Source organism: Malaya genurostris, chromosome 2 (assembly GCF_030247185.1).
Source record: "Malaya genurostris strain Urasoe2022 chromosome 2, Malgen_1.1, whole genome shotgun sequence".
Taxonomy (NCBI): domain Eukaryota; kingdom Metazoa; phylum Arthropoda; class Insecta; order Diptera; family Culicidae; genus Malaya; species Malaya genurostris.
This window is the reverse complement of record NC_080571.1, coordinates 77,738,319-77,765,329: the sequence shown is the minus strand read 5'-3', so window position 1 is coordinate 77,765,329 and position 27,011 is coordinate 77,738,319. Positions and strand designations below refer to the sequence as shown.

The window sequence follows — 27,011 nt, the reverse complement described above, 5'->3', positions numbered from 1 at the left end:
TTCATTTGGCTTCTTCAATATATGTTTCCACTCAGTCATTGCAAAAACTGAACACAGTGAAAGTGTATAGAGAAAATAAGGACCTCCAGGATGAATAATTCCAGAAAATAAAGAAACCAAAACATAGAACTATTTAAAACCAATTGTTACTCTACCATTTAGTTAATTCAGTCATTTTCTTAGTAATTATTTTTTACGCATTGCACTATTGCACATTTCTGTTATAGTTTTTTTTTATTGATTTTTGGTGTATTTTCGTGATGTTCGAAAAAAGAACTATTTATTTTTCTCAAAGTTTCTGTCAAATTAAAAACGTTGCGATAGGCGCAGAAAAGCAAAAAGTTGAAAAATAATTAAAGGACTTTTGGGAAAAATCGGGGTTTGATTATGAAGAATATGAAACACTTTTAAATCTTCGAAATTTCCGGGCCCCACGAAAAAGTTCGGGTCCGGGGGATTCCGCTCTTTCTTCATTTCTCGAGGGCCCTTGTAGTAGCTTCCAAATAGGCTGAGCTTGTTGAAATCGTTTAAACCATCTTCGTTTAAACCATTTTTCGATTTCGTCGAGCTGAGTCAAATTGTGTATAACACTATGGGTCTCCGGAGCTCCGGTCAAAAGTCGGTTTCTACGGCAATTCTATCGCCTTTTTAAAGACAAAAGCAAAAAATAAGAAACAAGGATGAAGACCGGGAGATAATTAGAATAATATAGAGCAAAATGGAATTAGAAAAAATGGATGGTAGAAAAAGAAAAGAAAAAAAAGTTTAAACGGGTCCATGTAGATGAAAACTAGAGACAATAAAAATTAAAAATAATGTAGAAGGATGCGAAATGGAAAAATTAAAAGAAACGAGTAGAAAAAAGACATAAAAACAGAAGAAACATGCTAAAAATTGGAAGAAAAAATGAAATAGAAAAAATTAAAAATAGAGAAACAAACAAGTAAGAAATTGAACGACGAAGGTAGGTAGAGAGATGGAAAGAATAGATAGATAATGTGTAAAGAAGGAAGATGGTCCCAAAAATAAAAGAAATAGGTAAAAATAAAGAATGAAGGGATCCAATAAGAGCATGTAAAACGAGGAAAGTAGTTAGAGATAAGAAAGTATATAAAGCGCCAAAGAAGATGAGAAAAGCATGAAAAACGGAAAAGGAGCATCTAAAACCGACAGATTTTCAAAGAAGTCGGTCGGAAAACAAAATATGTGGTAATGAAAGTTGAATAAAAAAAAGTCGCAGGGTACCAGACCAAGAAACATCGTAAGTGCAAAGCAGTAGGAAAAATGTAGTAGAATTCATATCGAAAGGAGATACAAAAGGGGTATTACAAACAGAATTAATTTTTCCGACATTATCTGACTATAAATGAAAGCTGAAAGGTGGATATATAGAACCACAACAGCAAAGAAAAGTGAAATTTTTGCTATGAAAAAAGAAATAGTAGCAAGTGGAAAGCGGTTCGAATAGTTAAGATGGGATAGAATGAAGAATGAAGGATGCACAAAGAAAGTATAAAGGAGGACCATGAAGGTTAGAATAGAAAAAAAGAAGATGGTTAAGCAATGTTGAATAGAGGAAAATTTAAATAAAACCAAAGAAGAGAAACAGCAAATAAAATTAAAAGATGAATAAATATGGAAGCAAAACTGAGGAAAGGGTGAACATAGTAAAGGAAAATGAGGATCAAATGTAGAAATAGGGATGTAAAAACAAACACGACGAAAACAAAGCAAAAAAAGGAAAAACCGTAAGAAGAGAGAAGAAAAAAGAAAAGAAAGAAAGAAAGAAGAAAGAAGAAAGAAGAAAGAAGAAAGAAGAAAGAAGAAAGAAGAAAGAAGAAAGAAGAAAGAAGAAAGAAGAAAGAAGAAAGAAGAAAGAAGAAAGAAGAAAGAAGAAAGAAGAAAGAAGAAAGAAGAAAGAAGAAAGAAGAAAGAAGAAAGAAGAAAGAAGAAAGAAGAAATAAGAAAGAAGAAAGAAGAAAGAAGAAATAAGAAAGAAGAAAGAAGAAAGAAGAAAGAAGAAAGAAGAAAGAAGAAAGAAGAAAGAAGAAAGAAGAAAGAAGAAAGAAGAAAGAAGAAAGAAGAAAGAAGAAAGAAGAAAGAAGAAAGAAGAAAGAAGAAAGAAGAAAGAAGAAAGAAGAAAGAAGAAAGAAGAAAGAAGAAAGAAGAAAGAAGAAAGAAGAAAGAAGAAAGAAGAAAGAAGAAAGAAGAAAGAAGAAAGAAGAAAGAAGAAAGAAGAAACCTCGAAAAAGTGATGAATATCTCTTTCAACACAAGCAGAACTGAATTAAGTACTGTGTCCGCAACATTAGATACAATTCAATTCAGCAAAGCAATACAATCATAGCCAACGTTCACACGCTTTTTTCTCGTTCAAAGCTGTGTGTAGTTTACTGTCGCCACAACCGCGTCATCGTTAAACATAATTACTCATTTTGATCGCTAACCTCTCGTGTGACGACATCCTTCACATCGTCGTGTTCCGCTGCATCCGCTGAACCCGAAACAGACGAACGGGACTGGCCTTGGATGGCAAGTTTTTCTACTTCACTGTTGCTCCCGGCAGGGTTAAACGGCGATGGGGAAACGGAGAAAAGTAGATTGCGCGGAAAGTGTGCCACCGCCATCGCCACGGAAGAGGAAGTGGAGGAGAAGGAGGGACACGGTGGTGGACCCGGAGTGGACAGATCTTCCGCTTTTTCATCGTCTAGCGAAGGTGGGGAGTGTGGGGCATTGCTGCTCGGTGGTTTCTGCAGCAACGATGCGGAAGCTGCGAAAAGGTTCTTATAAAATTGGGCCGGAAACAAAAATGGGGACTTCTGCGACATCGCTGCTGAGTCGTTGTGGGACTCGGTTCCCATTGGTTTCAAGTACAGGTCTTCCTTGATTCGAATGTTGGATGTCATCATAGACCGGGTGCGCGGGCGGAGCTACGTGGTAATCCAAATGCTCGATTAAACATGCACCGGAACAGCTGCTCCAGATTCCAACGGATGAAAAAAAAAAGTTTCTAAGCTAACTTTTCAACAAACTTTCACTTGTTGGATAAACTGTAAGCCTTTTCCGTGTTTTTCTTCCACCCACGCTACTGCGCTCTCCCCGCACGGTCTCATTCATGCATTGAGAAGAGTAATTAGATTTTCACTTTCTTCTTTTGATTTCCCAGGTAGCTGCTATCACTTCGTTGCGCAAATAGACGCAATTCAGGGGCAAAGAACTTCTCTTTATTCTTTTCTTTTCTATTTTGCTCGCTTTCACAAAACTTGGAGCCTTGAATAAATTTCTTTAACGCAACTCGGAGGGAAAGGGAAAACTTTCACTTCGCACTTATTTTTTATGCTATACTTTTGCTGTTAGGAACTTTCTGTTGGCTGCACTTATTCTACAAACATTGCTTGGCCTAGATTGAGGAACTTTCGTTGCGGGAGGCAATATTCTTTGTCCTTACTTACAAAAAAAAAAAAAGAAAACTAAACGGTTTGACTAGTGTTTAGGAACAAATGAACCGCTTCATCTTCATCAGCACAGTTAGGATAAGGCAGCTGTGGTTTCGGTGCCCTTGGGTGACCATTGGATCCGGTCGCCGGAACGGTCAACCAGGATGAAACCGGAGCACACATTCGCGTCCTGTCCGCGGCGCGCGACTTTTTCGACTCGCTCCCGGTGACTACGGCGATGCAGTGCTGCACGCTCGCCGAACGTCTTGACGCTCATAATACAACTTCTGGTTCGCCGTCGACGGATTTTTTTTTCTGCTTCTAGCTCCTGCTTCCTTTTTCCTGAACCAGGCCACCCCACAAAATAGTGCTTTCAAACAAAACGAGAAAAAGGCAATGAGAAAAATATAAATTTTATATATACACACATATATTTTTTAGTCCCGTTTCTTATTCTAGTGAGCGCTCGCAAGCTTCCTTCAGTGGTGATCCTCGATTCTTTTTTTTTCTTTCTTCCAGTGCATTTTGCCTTGCCTGTTGCCCTCGACCCAAACCTTCGTTCAGTCTATCGGACGACGCGGGGCGACCGTTTGTTGTTGCTGGAGTCGCTGGATGGTTCTTTTTTTTTGCTTTTCTTCCTACAAACGCTGTTCGAAGCTGAAGTTCCTTCTGTTGTTACTCCTATGCTACTTTTTCCGTGTTTTCTTTCACATTTCTTCGAGTCTCTCCACCATACATCAACCCACCAACCAACCATCCAACCAACCAAGCAACCCAACATATACATACATTCCATATTTTATGTGTGTTGTGCATGTGGATGAGTGATTCAATGTGGGAGGACAACGAGAACGACGACGACGACGACGGCGAAGTGCGCTTTCTACCATGCATAAATGCACGGGGTGAGATCAAACCAGGAATCAATAGTGCTTTGGTGCCTCCTCGCCCATCACCGTGCCATGGACCCTTCGCCATTCTTCGCTACGATACTCGCTCCCCAAACCACCCACCACACTTAATGCTAAGCTTTGAACGGATTTAAGGTACAATTTTGAATTTCTTATGCACTCTGGTTGCAGTCTTTCTCCGGGTACCATTCAGCAAACAAAAAATGGAGAGGTTTTGATTTAACCAATTTATGTATTTGAATTTATTAACTGCTGTCTGACATTCGGGTGCTCAATGTACGACTTACTGGAATGTGGTACAGCCAGGATGGTTTCTGGATGCATTGAACAATAAAATTGCATCATAACAAATAAACAAGAATGAGGCTCTTCAAAACAGAAACTCAAAGGAGTACTAAAAGCACAGAATAATAAATCTCAATAATACAATTAATGTCAGTTCATGGTGTTGATATAATTAAATAGTCGATTGTTTATCCTAACGAACAAGATTTCGTAATTTATTCTGTCGATGCAATGCGTCTTGGATAAGGCATCTAGGATAGTTAGCGCCTGGGTCAAAATAAAATTCGAAGTGAATCAGTTTAGTGAGGAAAAAAAACTACAAGACCGAAATGAAAGGTCCTACCGAAGATTGTTTTGTCGCTCCTAGAAAGACGTTGCGCCCGGGACGAAGGCTCCCTTTACCCCCTCTAGATGCGCCACTGAGACAGGGTAACTAGTAATATGCATAATACCAGAAAGAGTTAATTTCGGGTCGGTGTTTGATAAGATAAATTTTGGTTTTACTTAGAATTTAAAAATGTCTTCATCGTTATCAGTATCACTGACTGATTCGGAACCAACATTTCAACAAAGCTCGTTTTAATGCTACTCTGTGTTCATTAAACAGGTTTGAAGTTCAAATGGCTGTCACTTACAGTTCCGGTGATATAATGGTATAAGTGACGTTAACGTCAAAACGGATTACCGCTCAATTTTCTCGAATATGTCTCATAAAAACATTTTTTATCTTTTTATTAAATAATTTGTGACACTAATTTGGGCTCATTTTTGACACCAATTGATTGAGATTGAATCGAGTAGTTCACAAAAGCATTCTTCAGTGTTTATATCGCATAGTAGGCATCATTTTTCCAACCAAGCGCTTGACATTTGCGTTGCTTATTTGTATGAGAAGAGTAATGCTAATTTAAAAAAACCCTTCTTAGTCCACTTAGTGGAATTTTCATAGATCTTGGGGTACATGAAATTTCCGAAATCGAAAAAAAATTGTTGATGCCAAATGTCTTAGAATTGCATGAAACGTCGAGATTTCGTGTCATCTAAAAAAATTATTTTTGAAATTGACATCCTGGGAATTCCTGGTTTTTGGCATAAAAAAATGTTTTCGATTTCGGAAATTTCATGTACTCTCCCCTATGGTGCTTTTTCAAGATCGTAAAATTTTCAAACCTTAACCGCTGGGCAACACCATTTACCCATGTCCGATTTAGCTCAAATTTTGCATTAGGATTTTTATCGAGGTGCTTAAACTTTTGAACAATATCCCTTTTACGATATTAGAGGTGATCCCAAAATATCGGCACCCTTATATAAATCAGAGCGGTAAAAAACAACGCGTTTTGTCAGTTACGTCACTTATACAATCATATCTCCGGAACCAAAAGTCACAGCCATTTGATCTTTGAACTTGATCAATGGCCGACAGTTGCTTTTAAACGAGCATAAGTTAGTTAAAATCGGTTCAGCCATCTCTGAGAAAATTCAGCGCGTAAAAAAATACACATACAGACATTTTCCGATCTCGTCGAACTGAGTCGATGCACTGACGAGTCTAAGACGAAACGTAAAACCGGTTATGTGCCCTAAGAGCAAATTCAGCAGCTAGAAGTTCTATATGGAAGATATATAATAGAGCAGGAACTGGAACAAACGTATCCCCAGCAAGCCGCTGTTTGAAAGGGTTTATATTGGAGATGATTTTCCCAAAATTTTAACTCTTTAACTGCAATATTGGTGGAGTTAGGGTGGTTCTTCTGATTATCATTTTATTTAAATTTTTCATAAACCTCTTTAGCAAAAAAATTGAAAAAAATCAGGAATATTTTAATAATTATGGGAAACCTTTCTGATTTTCTGAAAATGTATTTCATGTGAAAAAAGATGTTCAAAATTTTCGAATTTTTTTTAATCGCACTTACAATTTTGGCACCACTCTAGATTTTACATCAAAAATTAATCATTTATGAGTACATTACGCTGTATTTTTTCAGATTTTTTAAAAATGTGTGCGGGTATAGTACCAGACTTTAAAAACATAAATCATTCGGAAAACCATGCGTCCCCATCAAATTGTCATCATCCGATGGAGACGCATGGTATTTAATTCTAAAATCATATACCATATGCCCTTAGAACTAAATACCATGCGTTTCCATCTACAACTTGAGCTCAGGGATTGAGTATTGACGTAATTAATAATGCTAAAAGAATTTTATTCCTTATGTTATTTACACACGCCCGCACGCCTGGGTCGATTTACCAAGCAATGATGTAGGGAATGCATTAGTGAACATGTGTGCCAGCGAACGGTTGTAATTCGTTTCTAAGTTGCGGTATAGTCTGAAGGTTTCGAGGTTAGCTATTAGCAGTCCTAAGAAATACTATAAACCAGATAGAAATCAAGTCGAAGCAATCGTCGATTTTCTATACAAAAAACATGTTCTTTTAAACTTAATATTTTTAGTTTTTTGCTATTCCCTGAAGAGGACATGAACCACCACGATATCGTCGCCACGCACCATTATTCGTGTGGAAAGTTGTTATATTTTAAAGTCTTCCCCTCTCATACATTTTGTTTCGATGGATTTACTGTCAGTCCGACCCCAGTTTTATTAATTCGTCTTTATAAGCTTAAGCCGTTTGACTTTAGTTGTCTTGTTGAGCAATTTCAAACAACTTGGCTATTCATACCATACGTTCTGTATGTCGACGAAAATTTTACCTTAAAACTGATAGTTTTCAAGATTTTGCTTGGTTTTTAATTTTCCTTGATTTTGCGCTTGGTATCTAGGAATACTTCTTTCAGGAAAAGAACTATAATTTAATTGTCCTTTAGAATTTTTACTAAATATAATTATTATTTGATTTGAATACATTAAATGAATAATAAATATTAAAGACTTATCGGTTCATAAATGAAAACTTTGAACCATATATTAAAACCTAAATATTTTATTAGTTCTGATTCATGTTTCTCTTACCGGTCCTTTCTTATGAAAATTCTTTCTTAAGCCCTGAACTCGAGTTATAGATGGAAACGCATGGTATTTAGTTCTAAGGGCATGTGATATATGATTTTAGAACTAAATACCAAATTACAGTTTGGTGGGGACGCATGGTTTTCCGAATGATTTATTTTTTCAAAGTCTGATATTATACCCGTCCACATTTTTTAAAAATCTGAAAAAATAACAGCGTAATGTACTCATAAATGATTTATTTTTGATGTAAAATCTAAAGTGGTACCAAAATTGTATGTGCGATTAAAAAAAATCGAAAATTTTGAGCATCTTTTTTTCACATGTAATAAATTTTGAAAAAATCAGAAAAAAATCAGAAAGGTTTCCCATAATTCCTAAAATATTCCTGATTTTTTTTTTCAATTGTGTTGCTAAAGAAGTTTTTAAAAAAATTAAATAAAATGAAAATCAGAAAATGTATCTAGAACTAGAACACTACTGAATATGCCCAAAGCACAAACTTATACCATTTTCGTTTATTGATCAGAACACCCCGAGAGCTGGCCCAGAGTCGCCCAAACAACTTTTGAGATGGTTGTTTTAGCAACCTGGGGTCGCTCTAGATTGGACTCCAATCGCGTAGTTTTGCTCTGAAAAATTCCTCGGGTCGCACCACGACATCCATGCGAGTTAGTTTATTTTTTCTTTTTTCATGAGCTGTTGTTTACGGCGCGTTCCACGTGTTCGTTTTACTCGGAGTCAGAGTCGCCCGCGTGAAGGTTCAAAAACGAAAACGGTATTAGGTTAACGCTTAAATACTTAATGTCCTTAAAATGGGGGGAGGGAGTCAATGACGAAATTTGTGTAATTTGAAGAGAATCGACATTTAGGCTAGAAGAAGGGGGGTTTTGAAAATAAATTTTCATTTCCCATTTTTTGTAAAACAAGAGAGTGGCAAGAATTTCAAGTATTGTATATAGTATTGCTGTTGTTAATTCGAATGCAACGCAATTTTCTTTAAATAATTTCAAAGGATCTGGATCCATTTTGCCGGGGAATTCAAAGAACTAAGGGAAAATAATCTATCTGCCTATAGATACGAGTATATTTAAGTCTCAGCATAACTACGAAACAACTAAACGAATCGCCACCAAGTTTGGCACATGTACCAAAGGTGGGAATCGATATTTTTTGAAAAGCACAGAAACTTTCTACACTACTAAGGGTTATCATAGAGGAGATCTGTAGTAAGTTCACTGACAAAAAGGAAGCTAAATCGAAATAGATTTTAAGGTTATTTTGAGGGTGAGGGAGTGTAGCAAGTGCCCCAAACATGGAAAGTGAAAGATAAAATTGATCGGGTTTTACGAAAAATTGGTATTTTTATTACGAATACAGCATATTTCTAGCAACTAAGTGAGGTTCACAAAAATATTCACAAGAGAAGGGGGGAATTAGTATTCTCAACATTGATCTGAATTGACAAAATCATACAATCAATGTGCATTTTTTATGTAAATTGAGAAAACAGTCGACCCAAGGTGATGAAAATAAGTTTACAACAACATTTGTGTTAACTGAATCGTTATTCCATAGGTCTTCCTTCCCGGTGAATGACCAAGATGGTTAAAGCCGGGGTAAAATAAATGATATAGAAAAGTTATACAGCCTTTCGTTGTCATAAAAACTGAGAAAAAAAAACGTCGAGAATTTTACGTAATTTGATTTAGAAAAGATCTCAATAATAAAAATTGATCTTCGAACTTGATCAATAGTAGCTTTCAAATGAGCTTGAGCTTGTTAAAATCGGTTCAGCCATCCCCGAGAAACTTGTCACTTATATCATTATATCTCCAGCAATTCTAATACCTTTCTATAGAGAGAGGCTAAAAGGCACGAAATAATCATCGAACAGTTTTTGCACAGAAATTGAGAAACGGAAATGTTTTAAGATGATTTTGATTTATTGTATCCTTGTTTTGTGGAGACAATTTTTTTAATGTTTTAAATCAACAAAATTCAGCGAAATTGTTGTGACGCAAATTTTTCTTTCAAATTATGATAAAAAACGATATTTTTTTTCCAAACTTGAGCATAATGAAAACCGGATGAAATTAAAGTTATTCCTTCACGAATTTTCGAACTTTTGATCGAGTGCTCTTCATCAAGTTCCGGACAAGTGGGAACTTACACAGTGCATATATCCTAGAAACACTAAAATTAATGTTCTTTAAATTAATATTCATCGGAACTAAAAGTAATGAAACTAGTTTCCTCATAGGCATCTTCAATAGGAGAACCATTCATCAAATGCTAACCTCATGAAGCAAAGGTGTCAGCTAGCGGGCATATTCATGAACCAATGAACGAACGAAACAGCTTCGAATGTGATGAAACTCTTTTGTTAATATTCGTTGCTTCAATTTGCAAACCCTGGTCGTGACAATGTTGCAGCGCATTTTTCGGACGCTTAAGACCAAATTTTTTTGAACTCCTTCATGTTCCCTGTTGCCTTACCAGTTTTCTTGAAGACCCTCTTCACGATTGCCCAGTAACGTTCGATGGGTCGAAGCTGAGAGCAATTTGGTGGATTGATATTTTTCTCAATGAAATTTATACCCTTTTCCGCAAGTCAATTTAGAGTGGTTTTGGCGTAGTGAACCGAAGTTAAATCCGGCAAAATCAGTAGAGGTGTACTATGCTTCTTATATGAAGGCAGCAATCTCTTAGGGAGACACTCAGATCGACAGATTTCTGTATTTATAGTTCCGGTAGTGTAAAAAATGGTTGACTTCAAACCACAGGAACATATTGCTTGCCATACCAGTACCTTTCGACCGAGTTTCTACACTTGAATCGACCTGTCCGCATCGCTCACATTCTCCCCAACGACGACAGTAAAGTATTGTGGACCTGGAAGGGTTTTTGAGTCCTCCTTTACATAAGTCTCAACGTCCATCAAAAAGCATACATCCGGACACTGCAAAGCACGCGAATACAGTTTCGGGGCCCTTGTTGCTGCTCGCTTCTTCTGTTCTACACTTTGTTTCGAGATTTTCTGCTTCTTGTAGGTCTTCAGGTGATCTCGCCTCGTGATACGCTGGATCACTCCGTCACTCGTTCCTGCTTTTTTGGTCAAATCACGTATTGACATTGATTTGTTCTTCACGCTTAGAGATACCACTTTCTGGTCTAGTTTCGGGTTTGAAGAACCGGGATTTCTGCCTCTTCCTGCTAGCTCATCCAAAGAATAGTGTTCCCCAAACTTATTAATGATGGTTTTAACACTGGCATGATGAATTCCAAACCGTTTCGCCAATTTTTGCATAGTAATACCCTTCTCACTTTGCCATGTGTCCAGAACCTTAATTTTCACTTTCTTTTCAATACACGACATTTTGAAAACGCAGAATTTCAACCGCACAAACAAGTAAACAAACGAAAGCTGACAGCCAAACGCACAGCATGCTGTGATCTGAGCATAAAGAACCATTACAAATACATGCGTACAGCACAAATGTATGTGATTAGCTTATTTTTGATATACTCCTTAGTCTTTATGGGTTTTTGCTCAGCGGTATTTGCTGTTGAACCGTTAGATGGCGTTAACAGTTCAACATATACCGCTGACGCACTGATGAGCCGAAGGCAAAATGGAAAAAGGGAAAATAAGTTAAATTGACTGATTTTATTAAAGAAATATGAAAAATGCTCTGCAAAAATTATGTGAAATAAAATGCAATTGCCTTTGAGTTAAGACATTTAAGTTAATAAAAAACGTTTCACTTTCACGTTGTCGGTTATTTGTGACCATATATTATTCGTGAGACTTATTGATTGTTGGACTATTTTGTTGGTGAATTTATATACAGTACATTTTAGGGTAAAAATCAGTACGTAGTATTTGGGTCTAAAGTGCAGTACAATACTGTGAAAAACAGTATGGATACGAGCATTACCTATAAACTAAAGCAGGGATCGGCAGCCTTTCGAGTCTAACGAGCCAAAAATGCTATTTACGAGAATTCGAAGTCCTTATAGAGCTTATAGTTTAATATAAAAAAAATTAACTCCAAATCGCATTAAGTGGATACCGTTACTATTTGTGTTGACAGTATTTACTCTAACTGTTGAAGTGATTTTGTTGGCTTTGACTTGCTGAAATTGTCAGCATATCTTCAATTTATTCCATAACACTACTGAAGTAATTTGCGTCAGCATTTGCGCTGGTTTTATCACATAATCACATAATCAATTTGGGAAGTTTTCAGTTTGGAAATATCTTAAAAATGTTTTGTAACAGTTCGTTAATGAAATGCATAAAAAAAAGGCGGGTGGGTAATGTCAGAGACATAACTGGATGTCGTGAATACGAAAACAACTGACATGTTCCTTAACACTTCCGAATATCAATTGTATGAATTATGCACGCATTCCCCTTTTTCACATTTTTCGCAAAAACAAAGAAAGCTTCACTTGATCTCGATTACTGTGAATTTCACACAGCGAAAAGTGCACAAATCTAAGCAAACTGTTCTTGATTTGTAGTAAACTGAGGATATTTCCCTACGATTTGCAAACAACAAATCCTAATAGTTCTTTAGAAAACTTTTAGAGCCATTAGAACGGCTGATATTGTGCAATGCTCTCCACCGTTGTTTTTTCCCAATGCTAATGACTGGCAGCTGTGACGAATTCGCTCTTGTCGAAAGCGAAACTAGCTGTGCAGACGACACAAAACACATCTGCTCATAGGGGCGATAGAATCCAAACTGATTCAATTTTTGTTAAGAGATTTCCTTTTATGTGATTTCGTTTGTAGCTTTTTCACTAATGGGCGGTCCTAACGGCTATAAAAATAGCCGCATTCAGAATTTTAATGTTGATTATTTCATTTCGGATTTGCATAATTTATTGAAAGAAACTATCAATATGCTGAAGGGACTCGTTTCTAGCATTCAGAAAAGTCAAATTGCGTAATTCTCTACGACATTAAACTCTGGAACATTTTTCGCAAAAACAAAGAAAGCTTCACTTGATCTCGATTACTGTGAGTTTCACACAGCGAAAAGTGCACAAATCTAAGCAAACTGTTCTTGATTTGCCGTAAACTGAGGATATTTCCCTACGATTTGCGAACAACAAATCCTAATAGTTCTTTAGAAAACTTTTAGAGCCATTAGAACGGCTGATATTGTGCAATGCTCTCCATCGTTGTTTTTTTCCCAATGCTAATGACTGGCAGCTGTGACGTAAGCGCTCTTGTCGAAAGCGTGCAGACGACACAAAACACATCTGCTCGCAGTGGCGATACAATCCAAACTGATTCAAGTTTTGTTGAGAGGCTTGTTTCTACCTGATTTCGTTTGTAGCTTTCTCACTAATGGGCGGTCCTAACGGCTATAAAAATAGCCGCATACAGAATTTTAATGTCGATTATTTCATTTCGGATTTGCATATTTTATTGAAAGAAACTATCAATATGCTGAAGGGACTCGTTTCTAGCATTCACAAGGACCAAATTGAGGAACTCACTGCGATATTCACCACTTTTCGGAACATTTTTTCCGGACGATTTGTTGTACAGCAGCAGATATTTTGTTCTCTTCCTTAGAACGCGTTCTGATTCTTATCACTCTCTCAGAGGGTAAATTTTGAAAAGGCACCCCATAGTAAAGTAAGTCGTATTCACGACAAAAATGGGTTGTATAGAGGTACAGTAAAGTAAATTCCGCATAATTCTTTAGGAGTATTATTATGGTTTTAAGAACAACCGAATAGAAGTCTGGAATAGAGAACTGGACCCTGAGTTCAAGACCTAAATTTAGATCCAATAACACTCAGAATCCAGTTTCAGTCGCTGCTGGTTCTCGCCTTGGTGGCCAGCAAACGAATGAGAGATGCGACCTGAGCGTTTGAGGATTTAAACCACGCAGAAGGTGCATTCTCCGTCGCTGCTGCTGCTGGCTGGTCCTCTCGCCTCGATGGCCAGCAAGCGAATGAGAGATGCGACCTGAGCGTTTGAGGTTTTTATTAACCACGCAGAAGGTGCATTCTCTCTCGCTGCTGGTGGAAAGTTTAACTCCCGCTGCTGCTGCTGGCTGGTCCTCGCGCCTCGATGGCCAGCAAGCGAATGAGAGATGCGACCTGAGCGTTTGAGGTTTTTATTAACCACGCAGAAGGTGCATTCTCTCTCGCTGCTGGTGGAAAGTTTAACTCCCGCTGCTGCTGCTGGCTGGTCCTCGCGCCTCGATGGCCAGCAAGCGAATGAGAGATGCGACCTGAGCGTTTGAGGTTTTTATTAACCACGCAGAAGGTGCATTCTCTCTCGCTGCTGGTGGAAAGTTTAACTCCCGCTGCTGCTGCTGGCTGGCCCTCGCGCCTCGATGGCCAGCAAGCGAATGAGAGATGCGACCTGAGCGTTTGAGGTTTTTATTAACCACGCAGAAGGTGCATTCTCTCTCGCTGCTGGTGGAAAGTTTAACTCCCGCTGCTGCTGCTGGCTGGTCCTCGCGCCTCGATGGCCAGCAAGCGAATGAGAGATGCGACCTGAGCGTTTGAGGTTTTTATTAACCACGCAGAAGGTGCATTCTCTCTCGCTGCTGGTGGAAAGTTTAACTCCCGCTGCTGCTGCTGGCTGGTCCTCTCGCCTCGATGGCCAGCAAGCGAATGAGAGATGCGACCTGAGCGTTTGAGGTTTTTATTAACCACGCAGAAGGTGCATTCTCTCTCGCTGCTGGTGGAAAATTTAACTCCCGCTGCTGCTGCTGGCTGGTCCTCGCGCCTCGATGGCCAGCAAGCGAATGAGAGATGCGACCTGAGCGTTTGAGGTTTTTATTAACCACGCAGAAGGTGCATTCTCTCTCGCTGCTGGTTGATGATTCCACTCCCACGACGTCTGCTTCCATCGAACGCACAAGAAGAAATGATCGATTTTCGACCACGGTTCCCCTTTTATACGCATTCAGTTGAAGATATGTGCCTGACTATCTCAAAATCGTCGTCCTTGCGCGAAAAACCCAAGCGAAAGTAAAAAGTTTTCCGCGTTGTTTTCAAATTTTAAGAAAACTTAATTTTTGAGTTGTTTGTGGTTATCGCACACTGTTCAAAATATTATCCTGAATTCCTGATCATATTTTTGATGAAATGGTGAAAGAATTATGTTGCTACCATTAATACAAGTCGAGATATTCGCGATTAAGTTCTGCCCATTCTTCCATATGGCTAATTTTGAAAAGGCGCCCCATAGTAAAGTAAGTCGTATTCACGACAAAATCTCCTTAGAGCAAACGACTACTGGGGCTGCTAGAACTAGAATACTATTGAATATGCCGTTATGTGTGAAAATCATAATTCGTTTACATGCCCTTCACAGTAGGTCACTTCATCATTGCGCCCTACCGTGAGCACAGTGAAACATTCCAGACAACTATAGACTGTTATATTATAGTAGGATAAAACATTCGGTTTTACTGCCATCTAGCGGAAACAACGAAGTAACTGTTTGCTATAAATATATCAACCTTTATGCACAGTCGATTTGAACCAATTCGGTTAAGCGTTTCACTTTGAAAAAATTATGGGCATGTTCAGGAGTGTTCCAGTTCTAGATGCATAATTTATGTCAGTTTTAAAAGACAAATCTGATAATAATAACAAGAAAAACTGGTAGCCCCAGCAGCGTTTTACTCGTGTTTCAAAAATACAAATAAATAATCGAACGGAAGCGTATACTGGTTTTGAATTTTACAGTAGAACTGTTCGAATAAATAAAACTAAAACGGCTTGCAGGAGACGCGTTTGTTTCAGTTTCAGTTCTAGTATAGATCTGTCATGTAAAACTTCCAGCTGCTGAATTTCTCTAAAGCGTTTTGCTTTGAAAAATTTAAAATAGTAGAAAAGATTGATGGTCGTGTTTGGAAGAAGTAGATTCAAATATTTATCTTTTCTCAAAAATGATAGTTTGCTTAATTAACTGGGCGCTGTGCATAATTTCGATACAAATGAGAAAACTTTTGACAAGTAAATTAAGCCAACACTCAGGAATCGAAGCAGTGTTGTGTTTAACATTTGTTTCTGGAAATTGATCAATTGACAGCAAAAATTAGTAATCAGAGTCCGAAAAATTTACCTTCAAATTACGTATTTTTGCCAATATAAAAAACCTAACATTCAATCTCGACTTTAGTTCTACAGGTTCAGTAGTTGACGGGTTTTGCGTCAAATGCATTAATCAATCTTCATAACATTTTTCGTGGTAATTTTAGTCCATCTACGAAACTTCGATATGAATCACTAGAGCCTTATGATAATCGGCTCATTAATTAGTTCTACAATCACTCGAAAATCTTCGCACAGGTAATGTTCACTGAGGCGAAGAATTTTCAACGACACTCGATTATAGTGTGGTGCCTCTCATTTTAATCCGACTTCGTCGCAGGGTTTGCATCTTGGCTAGATGTAAAATGTGTTTATAGTGCAACACCAGCTATATGTGCCACAACGCAACACTTTCGCTGGTGGCCTGCAACATGTGTATCGTCGTCAGCGAACGAACTTGCAACAGATTTCCTAGTGCGTATTGTAGCTTAGCTTGCATAGATGTTCATTTCCATTTTCCATAAACTTATCTCGGACAATTGAATCGTAGGATAATTGAACAGCGTCCAAGGAAATTGCCACAAACGGTTCAGATTTTTTTTTACCCATCACCCGTTCACCAAACGGGAAATCTAAGGTAATGAAGAAGTCAAACGTTTCCCAGAGCGTGTGTGAAAAAGAACGATGGAAACAAAAAAAAAGCTCCCCATGCCAGGTGGAAAATTGCCTTTGGCTTATGCGATCTCAATGAACGGGCGCCAACGAGCGACCGATAGAATCACGTTTCAACAAGTGGCGTTTGGTATTAAAACGAAATAGCGTTCCATTTTTTCTGTTGTTGTTATTGTTATTACTCTACTGCCATATGTGCGAGGGAGCTCTAAACGATACATGAGTTTTGTATTTATGGCGTAAAACAATTGGGTGTTTTTTCCCGCGGAAAATTAGCTCCGATGTCTTCTGCATGAGACGAGCTGGTTTTAACCGACGCGTATCAAGACGACTCTTTCTGGGCTGACGGAAATAATTCATTGTTCTGTTTTTGTTCGCAAGAGCCATTCGCTGGAATGGGCTCCGTCAACGATGACTGATTGTTGTTAAATGAAAAGGGGCGATTTTAACCGCGTATCTTTTCCGCACTAGGTGCAACGGTACGGAGGGGGTGTCGAACGTTGCATTCTCCAAAGACACGGTTAAGTGATGTCTAATGAATGACATCGTGATTCGGAATTTTTTTCCTACTACGCTCCTGTGAATTGTTTCTTATAGCTAACGGAGCTCTCGGATTGTAAAATCAGTTGAACAATTCGGACCTAATTCGAATCAAATGTGCAATTTTGACCGTATTAGTATCTTTGTTTTACTCAATTCTAATGTTTATGTCTAATGAAAAATGAGCAAAACTGTTGATTGCAAAGAGTCACTCAACGCTTGCTAGTTCATTCATTCACCTGAAATTTCTGCGTGAAAATGAAGTTGAATGTGAGTTTCGCTTTTCATTAAAAACAGTTGACATTTTTGCTATTTTTGGATTATTAACAAAACGTTTAGATCCTAAAAAAAACTCTTCATATAAAATTTTAGGAAAATTGATCTAATAATATTGACTGAACCATCTGTCGGTGTTTGCTGAACTTTCCAACAGTTTTTAACTGGTCAAAACAAAAAATCATTGTCGAACGCTTTGTAATCAATTCTGATACCGAAAGGTCGGTTGATGGAATTTCGGTAAAACAAAACTACCAAATTGTGTTACAAAAATTAGAAAATTAAGTTAAAAAAAATACAGATCTCAAAATTCTTACAAATGAACTCTTGTTTAATAATGCTTAAAAAAACTAATTATTTTACACCCTTCACAAAAAAATAGTATAACTCTACACTGAACGCATTTTATTTTGCCATAGTCCTCTCAAAAGCAAAATAATGAATTTATGTTTAAAATATATAACTATCAATTGAAATTCATTTCAGTCTTTTCCGAAATGGAAAGTAAGTCATTATACCTTACATACTGTAATTTGGATGGAATTTCAACTGAAGACAGATTTTTTAGAATGGTGTAATTATTGTTGCATGCTCTTTTTAGAATCTTTTTAACTGCACACTGTACAGAAACGGTGTTCGAGCTGTAAGAAATTAATTAGACACTCTATAAAAGTATGCACTTAAAAACAGTCACTTAAAAACAGCTTACGAAAAACACCATACTTTTTCGTTTTTGTTTTTGTTTATTGAATTTTCAATTAAGGTAAGAACTATCTAAACTCAAAGCTAGCTCTTCAAAACGAAAAAACTTCTGATAAACCAACTACAGGCATTTGTAAACACTTTAGGCTCTTGATGAAAAATGTTCATTCATACACTATTGTATGATCTAACAATGTAGTGGTCCCTATAGTCCTGCAATAGTTGGGTGATAAGTCGCAAATAGTGGTATTCGCCACAAGAAAAATTTATCCGAGACAGGCTAACAGAAAAATGTATGTGCAAATCAATATAATAACCAAATAGTTCAAACATTTAAATTTAAATCCAAACCATAAATCATGTCTATATTTCAAGTTCAATTTATACTGAACTAGCGGACCCCTGCACACTTCGTAGATATATGTAGAATATATGTAGAAAACCAAAACTACTTATCAATTTTAATGATTATTGAATAAAAATATGATTATAATGCTCTATGATAGTGGCCCCAACCTTTTTATATCTCGGACAACAGGACAAAATATATAAAACCGATGGTTTACCGAAACGCAAACAGGCAGCGTACAATTTACCATCCGAAAAAAACTCTAAATTCACGCTACAGACTCATAACGATTATTGACGGTAATAGAAAACTTAAACGGATGAGAAAATGACGTTAAAATAGAAATGGCATAGCAGTGGGCATCATTGGAATGCGTAAAATGAAAACTTTTTTTCTTCTAGTTTGCCATTCAAAATTGTTGTCTCGATTAACTTTTGAATTTTTAATTTTTTTCTGTACTTGTTCCTCTATGGTCTGCACTTTATTTTGCACTTTGTGTGCTTGTTTCGGTAATTCGTGTGTTTTTTCCTTTACTTTCTGTGCTTGTTTCAGAATTTGTTCCTGTACGTTCTACACCTGCTCCACTATTTTCTGTATTTGGTCCTGTAACTTTTGTAATTATATCTGTACCATCTGCTCATTCTGTAACATACGTTTTTCTGCACTCAATTGTGCCAGTACTTCCTTTAATTGTTTCCCTCATTCTGTACTTGGTTTTGTATTTTCTGCACTTGTGCCTGTGCCTTCTTTATTTTTTCCTGAACTAAGCTTCTGTACTTGTTCCTTTTATTTCCGTACCTGTAGCTGTCCCTGTGAATTTCTCAAAGCTCAAAAATTATCTTTGGATGGAAATTATTTCGAATACTCTTGAATTAGAATAATCGAACGACCCTCATGATTGCTCGCGATCAGTGAAGTAGAATGTTCTGTAAAAATGAATCATCTGACAATTGTTTTTGATTCGATCTCAATATTTTTCCCCAATTCAGGTACACAGCAGTTTTTACCTGCTCTTAAAAGTCCCATATGATTCAAGCAAAATACAACAAAATCAGTTTGACGGTTTATGAGCAAGAGAGTGAATCATTCGAATAGGTAAAACATGTCGATGAGTTCCCAAATTACACAAAATCCCGTCCAAAAAATCCTTCAGAGGTATAGCACGGGAAATGTATTCACTACTGATTGTGTTTTGTTTCCCAAGATAGTCGATGAAGATTATGCCATGTACATTCCAAAATGCTGAAACCATAACCTTCCCTGTAGACTGTTGTTCCTTTGAACGCTTCGGATGTGGTTCTTCGGCTTCAGTTCACTCAGATGATAACCGGTTTTGATTCCGTAGTGATGGGTCCATGTTTCAATTATTGCCACATATCGACGCAAAAATCTGATTTATTACTTGAAAACAAGGCCAAATACTCTTCTGAATCATCGAACACGCTGTGAGTAAACGTGACACTCACTTTGAAAAGAGCTTTCTCATGGTCTAATGCTCATGCATAATTTAAAATACACTGTCTTCTGATATCTTCAATGCCTCAGAAATTTTGGATTATATACAACCAATTTGTGGACTTTATTGTTGTTTTCTGGAGCAGCCACCTCAATTGGACAGCATCGGTGTTTGTACGACCACGTTGAAATTTAGCAAACCAATAACAAATGGTTCTTTTTGATGGAGCAAAGTCCAGATAACACTTTTGAAGCCATTGCTGAGCTGGTACAGAATATTTTTTTTATCGCGAAGCAATGATAAATTAACACACGCAATTGTTTGGAATCTATTGTTTTGTAAATAACAAAAGTAGCATCACTTTCTCTGACGAAATGTGATGCAATTTCAAATAGAGCCTTTTGAATGTTGGTACTTCATAAGCGTCAAATGGAGCGCCATCTGTGTGTCAGTCACACGACTTAATGATTGATGTGTTATGCAGGGTTGCCACATATGCAAATTAATCTGTATTTTACAGATTTTTTAGATAAATTTGTGACCAAGATTCTGCAAATACAGATTACAAATTTTTGGCCAGAAATACAGATTCTTGCAGATTTTTGATAACATGGATTAAAAATTGATAAATGATCGAATTAAAAAACATTTAATAATGGTACTGTTTTTTTTTCTCGAAGTAGAACCATTATCTGGATTTTGTGTTAATTCTAAAACGAGGATAAAACTCACATAAAAGAGAATATCAAAGATACTACATCTGGTCCCATCTGATTTTTCTATGCTCACTTTTTCTTGCAACTAGCGTAGCGTAATTTCTTATGTTTTCAACAATTTCTTCTTATAAGATGTAAAGATGATGGCCTCGGCCATAACATGAAGTAGTAAAAAAGAAAGATTACCAATTGTATTATATCTAATAAACGAAAGTGACAGTAAGTTCTCACTTTCAGATTGCATTTTAATAGTTTTTCATCAAATAAACATTATAAAATTCAGACCAATAAAAGTTTTGATTTCTTTAAATTTGGATTCTAAAGACTTTTTCGTTTCGTCGTGCTCCGATTTTTTATCACTTTCATATACAGATTTTCAATGTTGGGTTTTATTTATCTCGTGATACAGGTTTACAAATTTTTCTTATGAAAAATGCAGTTTTAAAAGTGGCAACCCATTATGTGTGAATCATTATTTTCTGTTTCGATACATATGTCTCGAATTAGTGCATCTCGGAAGCTCCGGGCGCATCAAAGAACTTTCGACAAACTTTGAACTCGTTTCTTTTTTCAAAATCATGTTTTTAGTCTGAACTTCAAGAGCAGATCTAATACTTATACCTAGCGCTCGTATCCGTACTGTATTTTACAGTATTGCAATGTATTCTCGACCCAAAAACTGTGTACTGTTTTTACTCTCAAATGTTCTGTATTTTAATTTCTACTGTATTTTTACACTGAAATGTACTTTATTTTTCACACTACAAATTTAAACAGAATTTTGAATCTACTACTTTAAGTGACTCTTTAAGTGACAACACGTAGCTAATATGAATGTCAATGTAAATGTAAATACATGCACACAACAATTTTTTCGTTAATCATTCGTGTTCAGATCGCGTCAGAACAATTTAGTGAAATTTTGATGGTTAAAAAATAAGAAAAATGTCTCCACCAAGAAGAATCATACCCCGCTCAAAATTTTTCGATGAAAAATTCGTACATTTTTAGTTTTTGCTGAACTTAAAAATGCCCCGAAAAAGAAAAAAATTATAGAAACTATGAAAATACATCATGTGATAATTATTTGCATTTAATGATTTGTCTTGTTAAGGTGTAGAGCCGTATTGTGAAATGTGAAATGTGTGAACAGGAAAACAGCAAAAAACGCTACCGCAGAGAAGGGACTCAAACCCGTAGCTAGCTTACTATCCGGGGAAATCGTTTTGCCAATTAAGCTACCCTGCATGTGAAACACACGAAAAACCAGACTAATTGAGGGCTGAAACCAAAGATGCAAGGTTTCTTATATAGTGCTACAGACATTTTTTGTTGCAGACCTTTGAAAATCGCGTTTTTCGCAGACTTTTGTCAAAATTTACAGACTTTTGAAATTGCCTTCGTGTGTTTCACATGCAGGATAGTTTAATTGGCACAACGATTTACCAGGATAATAGTTAACTACGTGTTTGAGTCCCGTCTCTGCGGCGGCTTTTTCGTGGTTTCCATTACATAGTTGTATGTCAGTTTTTCAATCTGTTTTACTCGTAAATACTAATAAAATTTATTTGCTTTTGTTTTTTATTCACCATTTTTAGAAAAATGCGTACTGTAAAATGTACTGTTTTTTCAAAGTCGATGAACTGTATTTTCTTGAGTTTTACGCCAAATGCACTGTTTTTTTTTTTATTAAAAAAAATTTACGAGCGTTACTTATACCTCAAATAAACATAAAAAATCAATTTATTCTGTAATTCTGGAACCAGAATTTGTGCAAATCAGTTTTTTCGATCCTTCCTTTCGAGAGTGGATTGAAAAAAACTATGAGGTTCGTAATCTTCTGTTTTTATATAGTTATTATTCTTTATTTCAGACTGCAACATTGTAAATTTTAAGTAAAAGTATCGGGTTGTTGCTGAAATACGGTTGCTAAAAGTTGGACATATTTTTCGAGCTGGTGTGCATGAAAACTAAAGAACAGTTTGACTGACTTAAATTTATTTTGTATATCGGAATAAAGCATACACTGAGATCTTTTTTACGCAGTTTTTTTGTGCGTTTTTTGCGCTGATTTCCGAAGTTACGCGGTTTTTTTTTGAACACATCATATATCAACATTTCATGCGCTTCTGAGACTTTTGGTATCATGAAAAATTTTCGATTTCGTAAATCTCAAAAGTTTTTTAGGTCCCCTAAATATTTTTCTGAGACTCCACCAGATCTGGATTTTTATGCATTTCTAAGATATTAAGCACGAACATTTTTTTCTTTAGTTTTGCGGTTCTTTTACGTGGTTTTCCGAAATTACACGGTACGTATCTCCCGCTTAAAAAAAGACTTCAGTGCGTTAAATTTTGAATGGAACACCTATCCCACTTTTTGAAAACAAGTTGACGAAAATATACTTAAATTTTGCTGAAGTTTTTAAATCATTTTATTAAATAAAAACGTGATTAATCCACCTAGCAGTGAGATGATACCTTTTTTTATCAATCCGCATGTGTTTTTTGCATGAATATTCTTCGGTGTTTAAGTTTTCATTACATTATTTTAATGACCGTCGTTTTAAGCAACAATTTGAGATTGTAATCACTCATTACTCTGTAATGTCGAAACTGCAAATACAATCGAATTTAAATCTAGAAGTGTGATAATCGATTAAACATGCCATGATATGTAAGTTCCACTTTAGAATTTACGGTAATTTAAGGTACTTCCAGAGCCGGTATTCAGGAACCAGCATAACCCAAACCGATTCGTATGGCCATATGACGAATAAATTACAGTTTTGAGTACAACTTTGAAGCTTAATTGGATAAAATTCATTAGTTTTTGTATATATGTATAAAACTAATTAGTTTTGTATATAAGTTTAATTCAATTTGAATTTTTGTTTCTGAAATTTGATTAGGCTTTTTTGAGAAAACGATTGAGCTTTGAGAAACGACTTTATACTGGAACCGGAATTCTAGAATCGGTATGGCCGAAGTCAGATAAATTCACCTGAATAGCTGTATAGTTTACATTTGTTTCAAAATATTTGAAAATCAGTGAAGACATCTTTGAGAAATCATAGCACGAATTAAATTTTTAGGTGCCTTCTGAATCGACAACTGAATACCACTAAAACTGAAAAAAGTTAATTTTTTTTATCGGCTATCCAAATCTGCTAACCCGATAAACCTGATTAATTTATGTGGAATAGACATTTTTATACTAAACACCCTGTATCCCCGAAACCGGAAGTTGGATCTGACTGAAGAGCAAGATGTTTTAAAGAATCTTGAAACTTTTCATTTGCATCTTAGATGATTCTTAGATTTCATTCGAATCTTAGATCGGTTCAGCCATCTACGAGAAGAATGAGTTACACAATTTTGATTTCGTTTCATATATCATCCTGTAGTTGCGGAACCAGAGGTCGGAACCAAACATAATTCAGGAACTTTGTTTGGGAGCATACGAATTTTCATATGAATCTGAATTTGTAGAAAAGAAATTTTCAGAGAAAACTGAGTGAAATTATTTGTCACACACGCATTTGCTGATCTCGACGAACTGATTCGAATGGTATATGGATGTTATGTTTTCCAGCATTTATTGCTGTAAGTAGTTTAAAACAATATAATTAAAAAAAAATCTGCCATCATCTGGTTTATATATGTCATATTCGAATGATTATGATGCCAAAAACGAGCCGTGCTAAAATCGGTCCGAGGCAAATTGTCATGAAAAAGAATACTGTACACAGTCTTTTTGGTACTTAGAAACAATTGTATGTAACAGAATAAAAAATCGTGTTTTCCGTTACTCCCAAGCATTGCTTTGTCATACAGCGCTCAAAACTCCTACTGTTGGAATAGGGGGAACAGTCGTTTACACAAAAATTTCGATATCTCCGTTAAAAATGGACGGATTTTAACAATCTATGGCTTGTTGAATAGGTATTATCGTGCGGAATCTAAGTCTGAAAACATATTCTGTTTTCAAGGTCAATTGTGACAGATACTGTCAAAAAACTGAAAATTTTGACATAAAACTTCGAATAATTCAAAAAGTAAACATCCGATCTCAAAACCATTCAATAGCGTTTTGGGTGACGGGGAGACCTTTCATTTGCGACTAGTTTGATCAAAATCGGTCCAGCCATCTCTGAGATCTCGACCTCTTAGTTGACAACACACATACAGACACACACACATACACACACACACAGACATTTGCTCAGTTCGTCGAGCTGAATCGATTGGTATATGTCATTCGGCCCTCCGGGCCTCGGAAAAATTTTCGAAAGTTTGAGCGAATTCTATACCTATTTTTATATATATAAAAAAAGGTAAAAACAAAAGTTTACAGCAAATTGCAGTGCAGTGAACACCCACACAAACGAACACTTATTTGGCATACAGAACCGCACTGCACACCGACCAGAGTGGATGGCGAGACGATTTCGAACCATTTTTAATGCCAATATTATGGACAAATCAAACCATTTTTAATCGTACAATATTGATGTAATCAACGATTTTGTTTTAGGCTTTGTTAAGACGTAAAGCCGCCTTGAGCTAGTTTTAACATGATCAGTATCTAACGGGAAACAGATTGGAAAACCGACATGTGAACACAATGATGTAATGAAATTTTCGTGGTTTTCATTACATCATTGTGTTCACATGTCGGTTTACCAATCTGTTTCCCCGTTAGATACTGATCATGTTAAAACTAGCTCAAGGCGCCTTTACGTCTTAACAAAGCCTAAAACAAAATCGTTGAAGGACAATAAAAGGTTTGTCTACCTTTACCATTGTGTTTGAGATCACACAATCGTCACTGCTGCTACCACACACTAGTGGAGATCTATTAAATCGATGGATGAAACTATCGTGTGTTATCCCGTAGATAGCGAAATAGACAAAAACAAAAGTCTCAAATCAGTATCGTGCGGCAAGAGCAGATGGGTAGAGATAGACTCGTGATCATTGTACGTGTTTCTGTTGAATCTGTTTCCGTCGATACGGGACTGTAAGTGAATACCGTAGTGGCTAAGTAGAGCGAAGTATGCTTAGTTTCGTCCAATCAATTGGACTTTCTCTTCATGTGTTTTCATATGCAGGGTAGTTTAATTGGTAAAACAATTTTCCCCGGTTAGGAGTTAGCTACGGGTTCGAGTCCCGTCTCTGCGGTAACATTTTCGCGGTTTTCATTACATCATTGTGTTCACATGTCGGTTTTCCAATCTGTTTCCCCGTTAGATACTGATCATGTTAAAAATTGATGTAATGCTTTCGAATCAAGTTAAGTGTGGTAAATCCATCAACAAATCACCGAGATACAAACACTTCATATTAGGCCTGAAAAATCTATCGCCGATAGTTCAAATTGGCCTGCTAGTTCCCGTAGAATCAACAGCTGATCGGTATTCAATATACTCAGACGAACACGGTGTGTAGCAGACAGAAAATGATATCCACGTACGCAAACGCAACTATCCACACGGAACCCCTCGCGATCGTGAAACAGCAAAATATTAGTTGTTTTTCTGAATTTGATTGGTTAAAATTTGGTACAACTAATCGATTGTTGTTTTTTCTAAACTGTCATTTTTGTTTTTCGATCAACAGAAACGATGGTAGAAATAACAAAATTTTTGGTTGAAAAAAAGATGCTGTCAGCTAGTCAAGACACACACCTTTCAATTTCAATAAAGATTTCATTTATAACAACCGACCTTGTTTTGATTTAACAGTTATGTGAGTTGAAAAACAAATCGGTTTTAGTTGTTTTAGTTATAACGATTAGTTATTTCAACTTAAGCAAAATTATTGATTTTGAATGATAATTAAATATTACTTATTGATATACATTCTGATATTTTAAATGAAATTTCAGTTTGTTAAGATATAGAAAAAAATATGTAATATCTAATATAAATAATATACTGTCTTTTAGTAGTGCTGGTGTCAACGAAACTTTCTAATTGTGACCACTATATTACTTACGAACAAAAAGTCGAACCGAATGCACTGATTTTTATTTTTTGAGCCATTGCAACTTATAGTTTCAACAGATTATATGAATGAATATTAAACATTTTAAATTTATTCACTTTGTTCATACAATTTTTATTATGACTAACAAGATAACATGATGCTCATTCATTAACAAGCATTTCACGATGGAGAATCAAGTTGATTTTAAGACCAAAATTCAAACGCATACAATTCACTGGGTTCTAGTTTTGGCTAAACACGTTTTTTTAATTGCAATATCTCTAACTGCTATCAGTTCTGTGCACACCACTACTTTATATCAATCGTTTTTTCTTATAACAAACAGAGCAGTAAAGATGTAGATAATTTATCATCACATTAATATTCTGACAACTAGTGTTATGATAAACATTAATTTACTATCATTCAAAAGATACTCTTCACGAGTTTTACAAACGTATAATAAGCGAATCTCGTTTGCATGAAAATGTTTAAGAAACACGTTTGAATTTCAGCTAAAGTAATGGTTGATTTTCCATTGCGATTTTTGTTTTACTTTTTGCTGTTTTTGACGTTAGACAGCATAAAAAAAACAACATATTTTTCAACTACATCAA

General features: G+C 36.2%; 1 protein-coding gene across 3 annotated transcripts in view; it reads right to left on the bottom strand.

Annotated features, from left to right (window-relative positions):
• Nucleotides 1-27,011, bottom strand: part of LOC131432590 (zinc finger protein rotund-like) — a 310,007-nt gene that overhangs the window by 159,076 nt on the left and 123,920 nt on the right. For 2 of the 3 annotated variants that reach the window (XM_058598944.1, XM_058598945.1), the window contains exon 1: nucleotides 2,448-3,658. The exons of the other annotated variant lie outside the window; for it this stretch is intronic. In XM_058598944.1, the coding sequence (XP_058454927.1) occupies nucleotides 2,448-2,909 (462 nt within the window). In that variant the 5' untranslated portion in view covers nucleotides 2,910-3,658. Of the gene's footprint in view, nucleotides 1-2,447; nucleotides 3,659-27,011 lie in introns of those variants that run through there. 3 annotated transcript variants of the gene reach the window in all.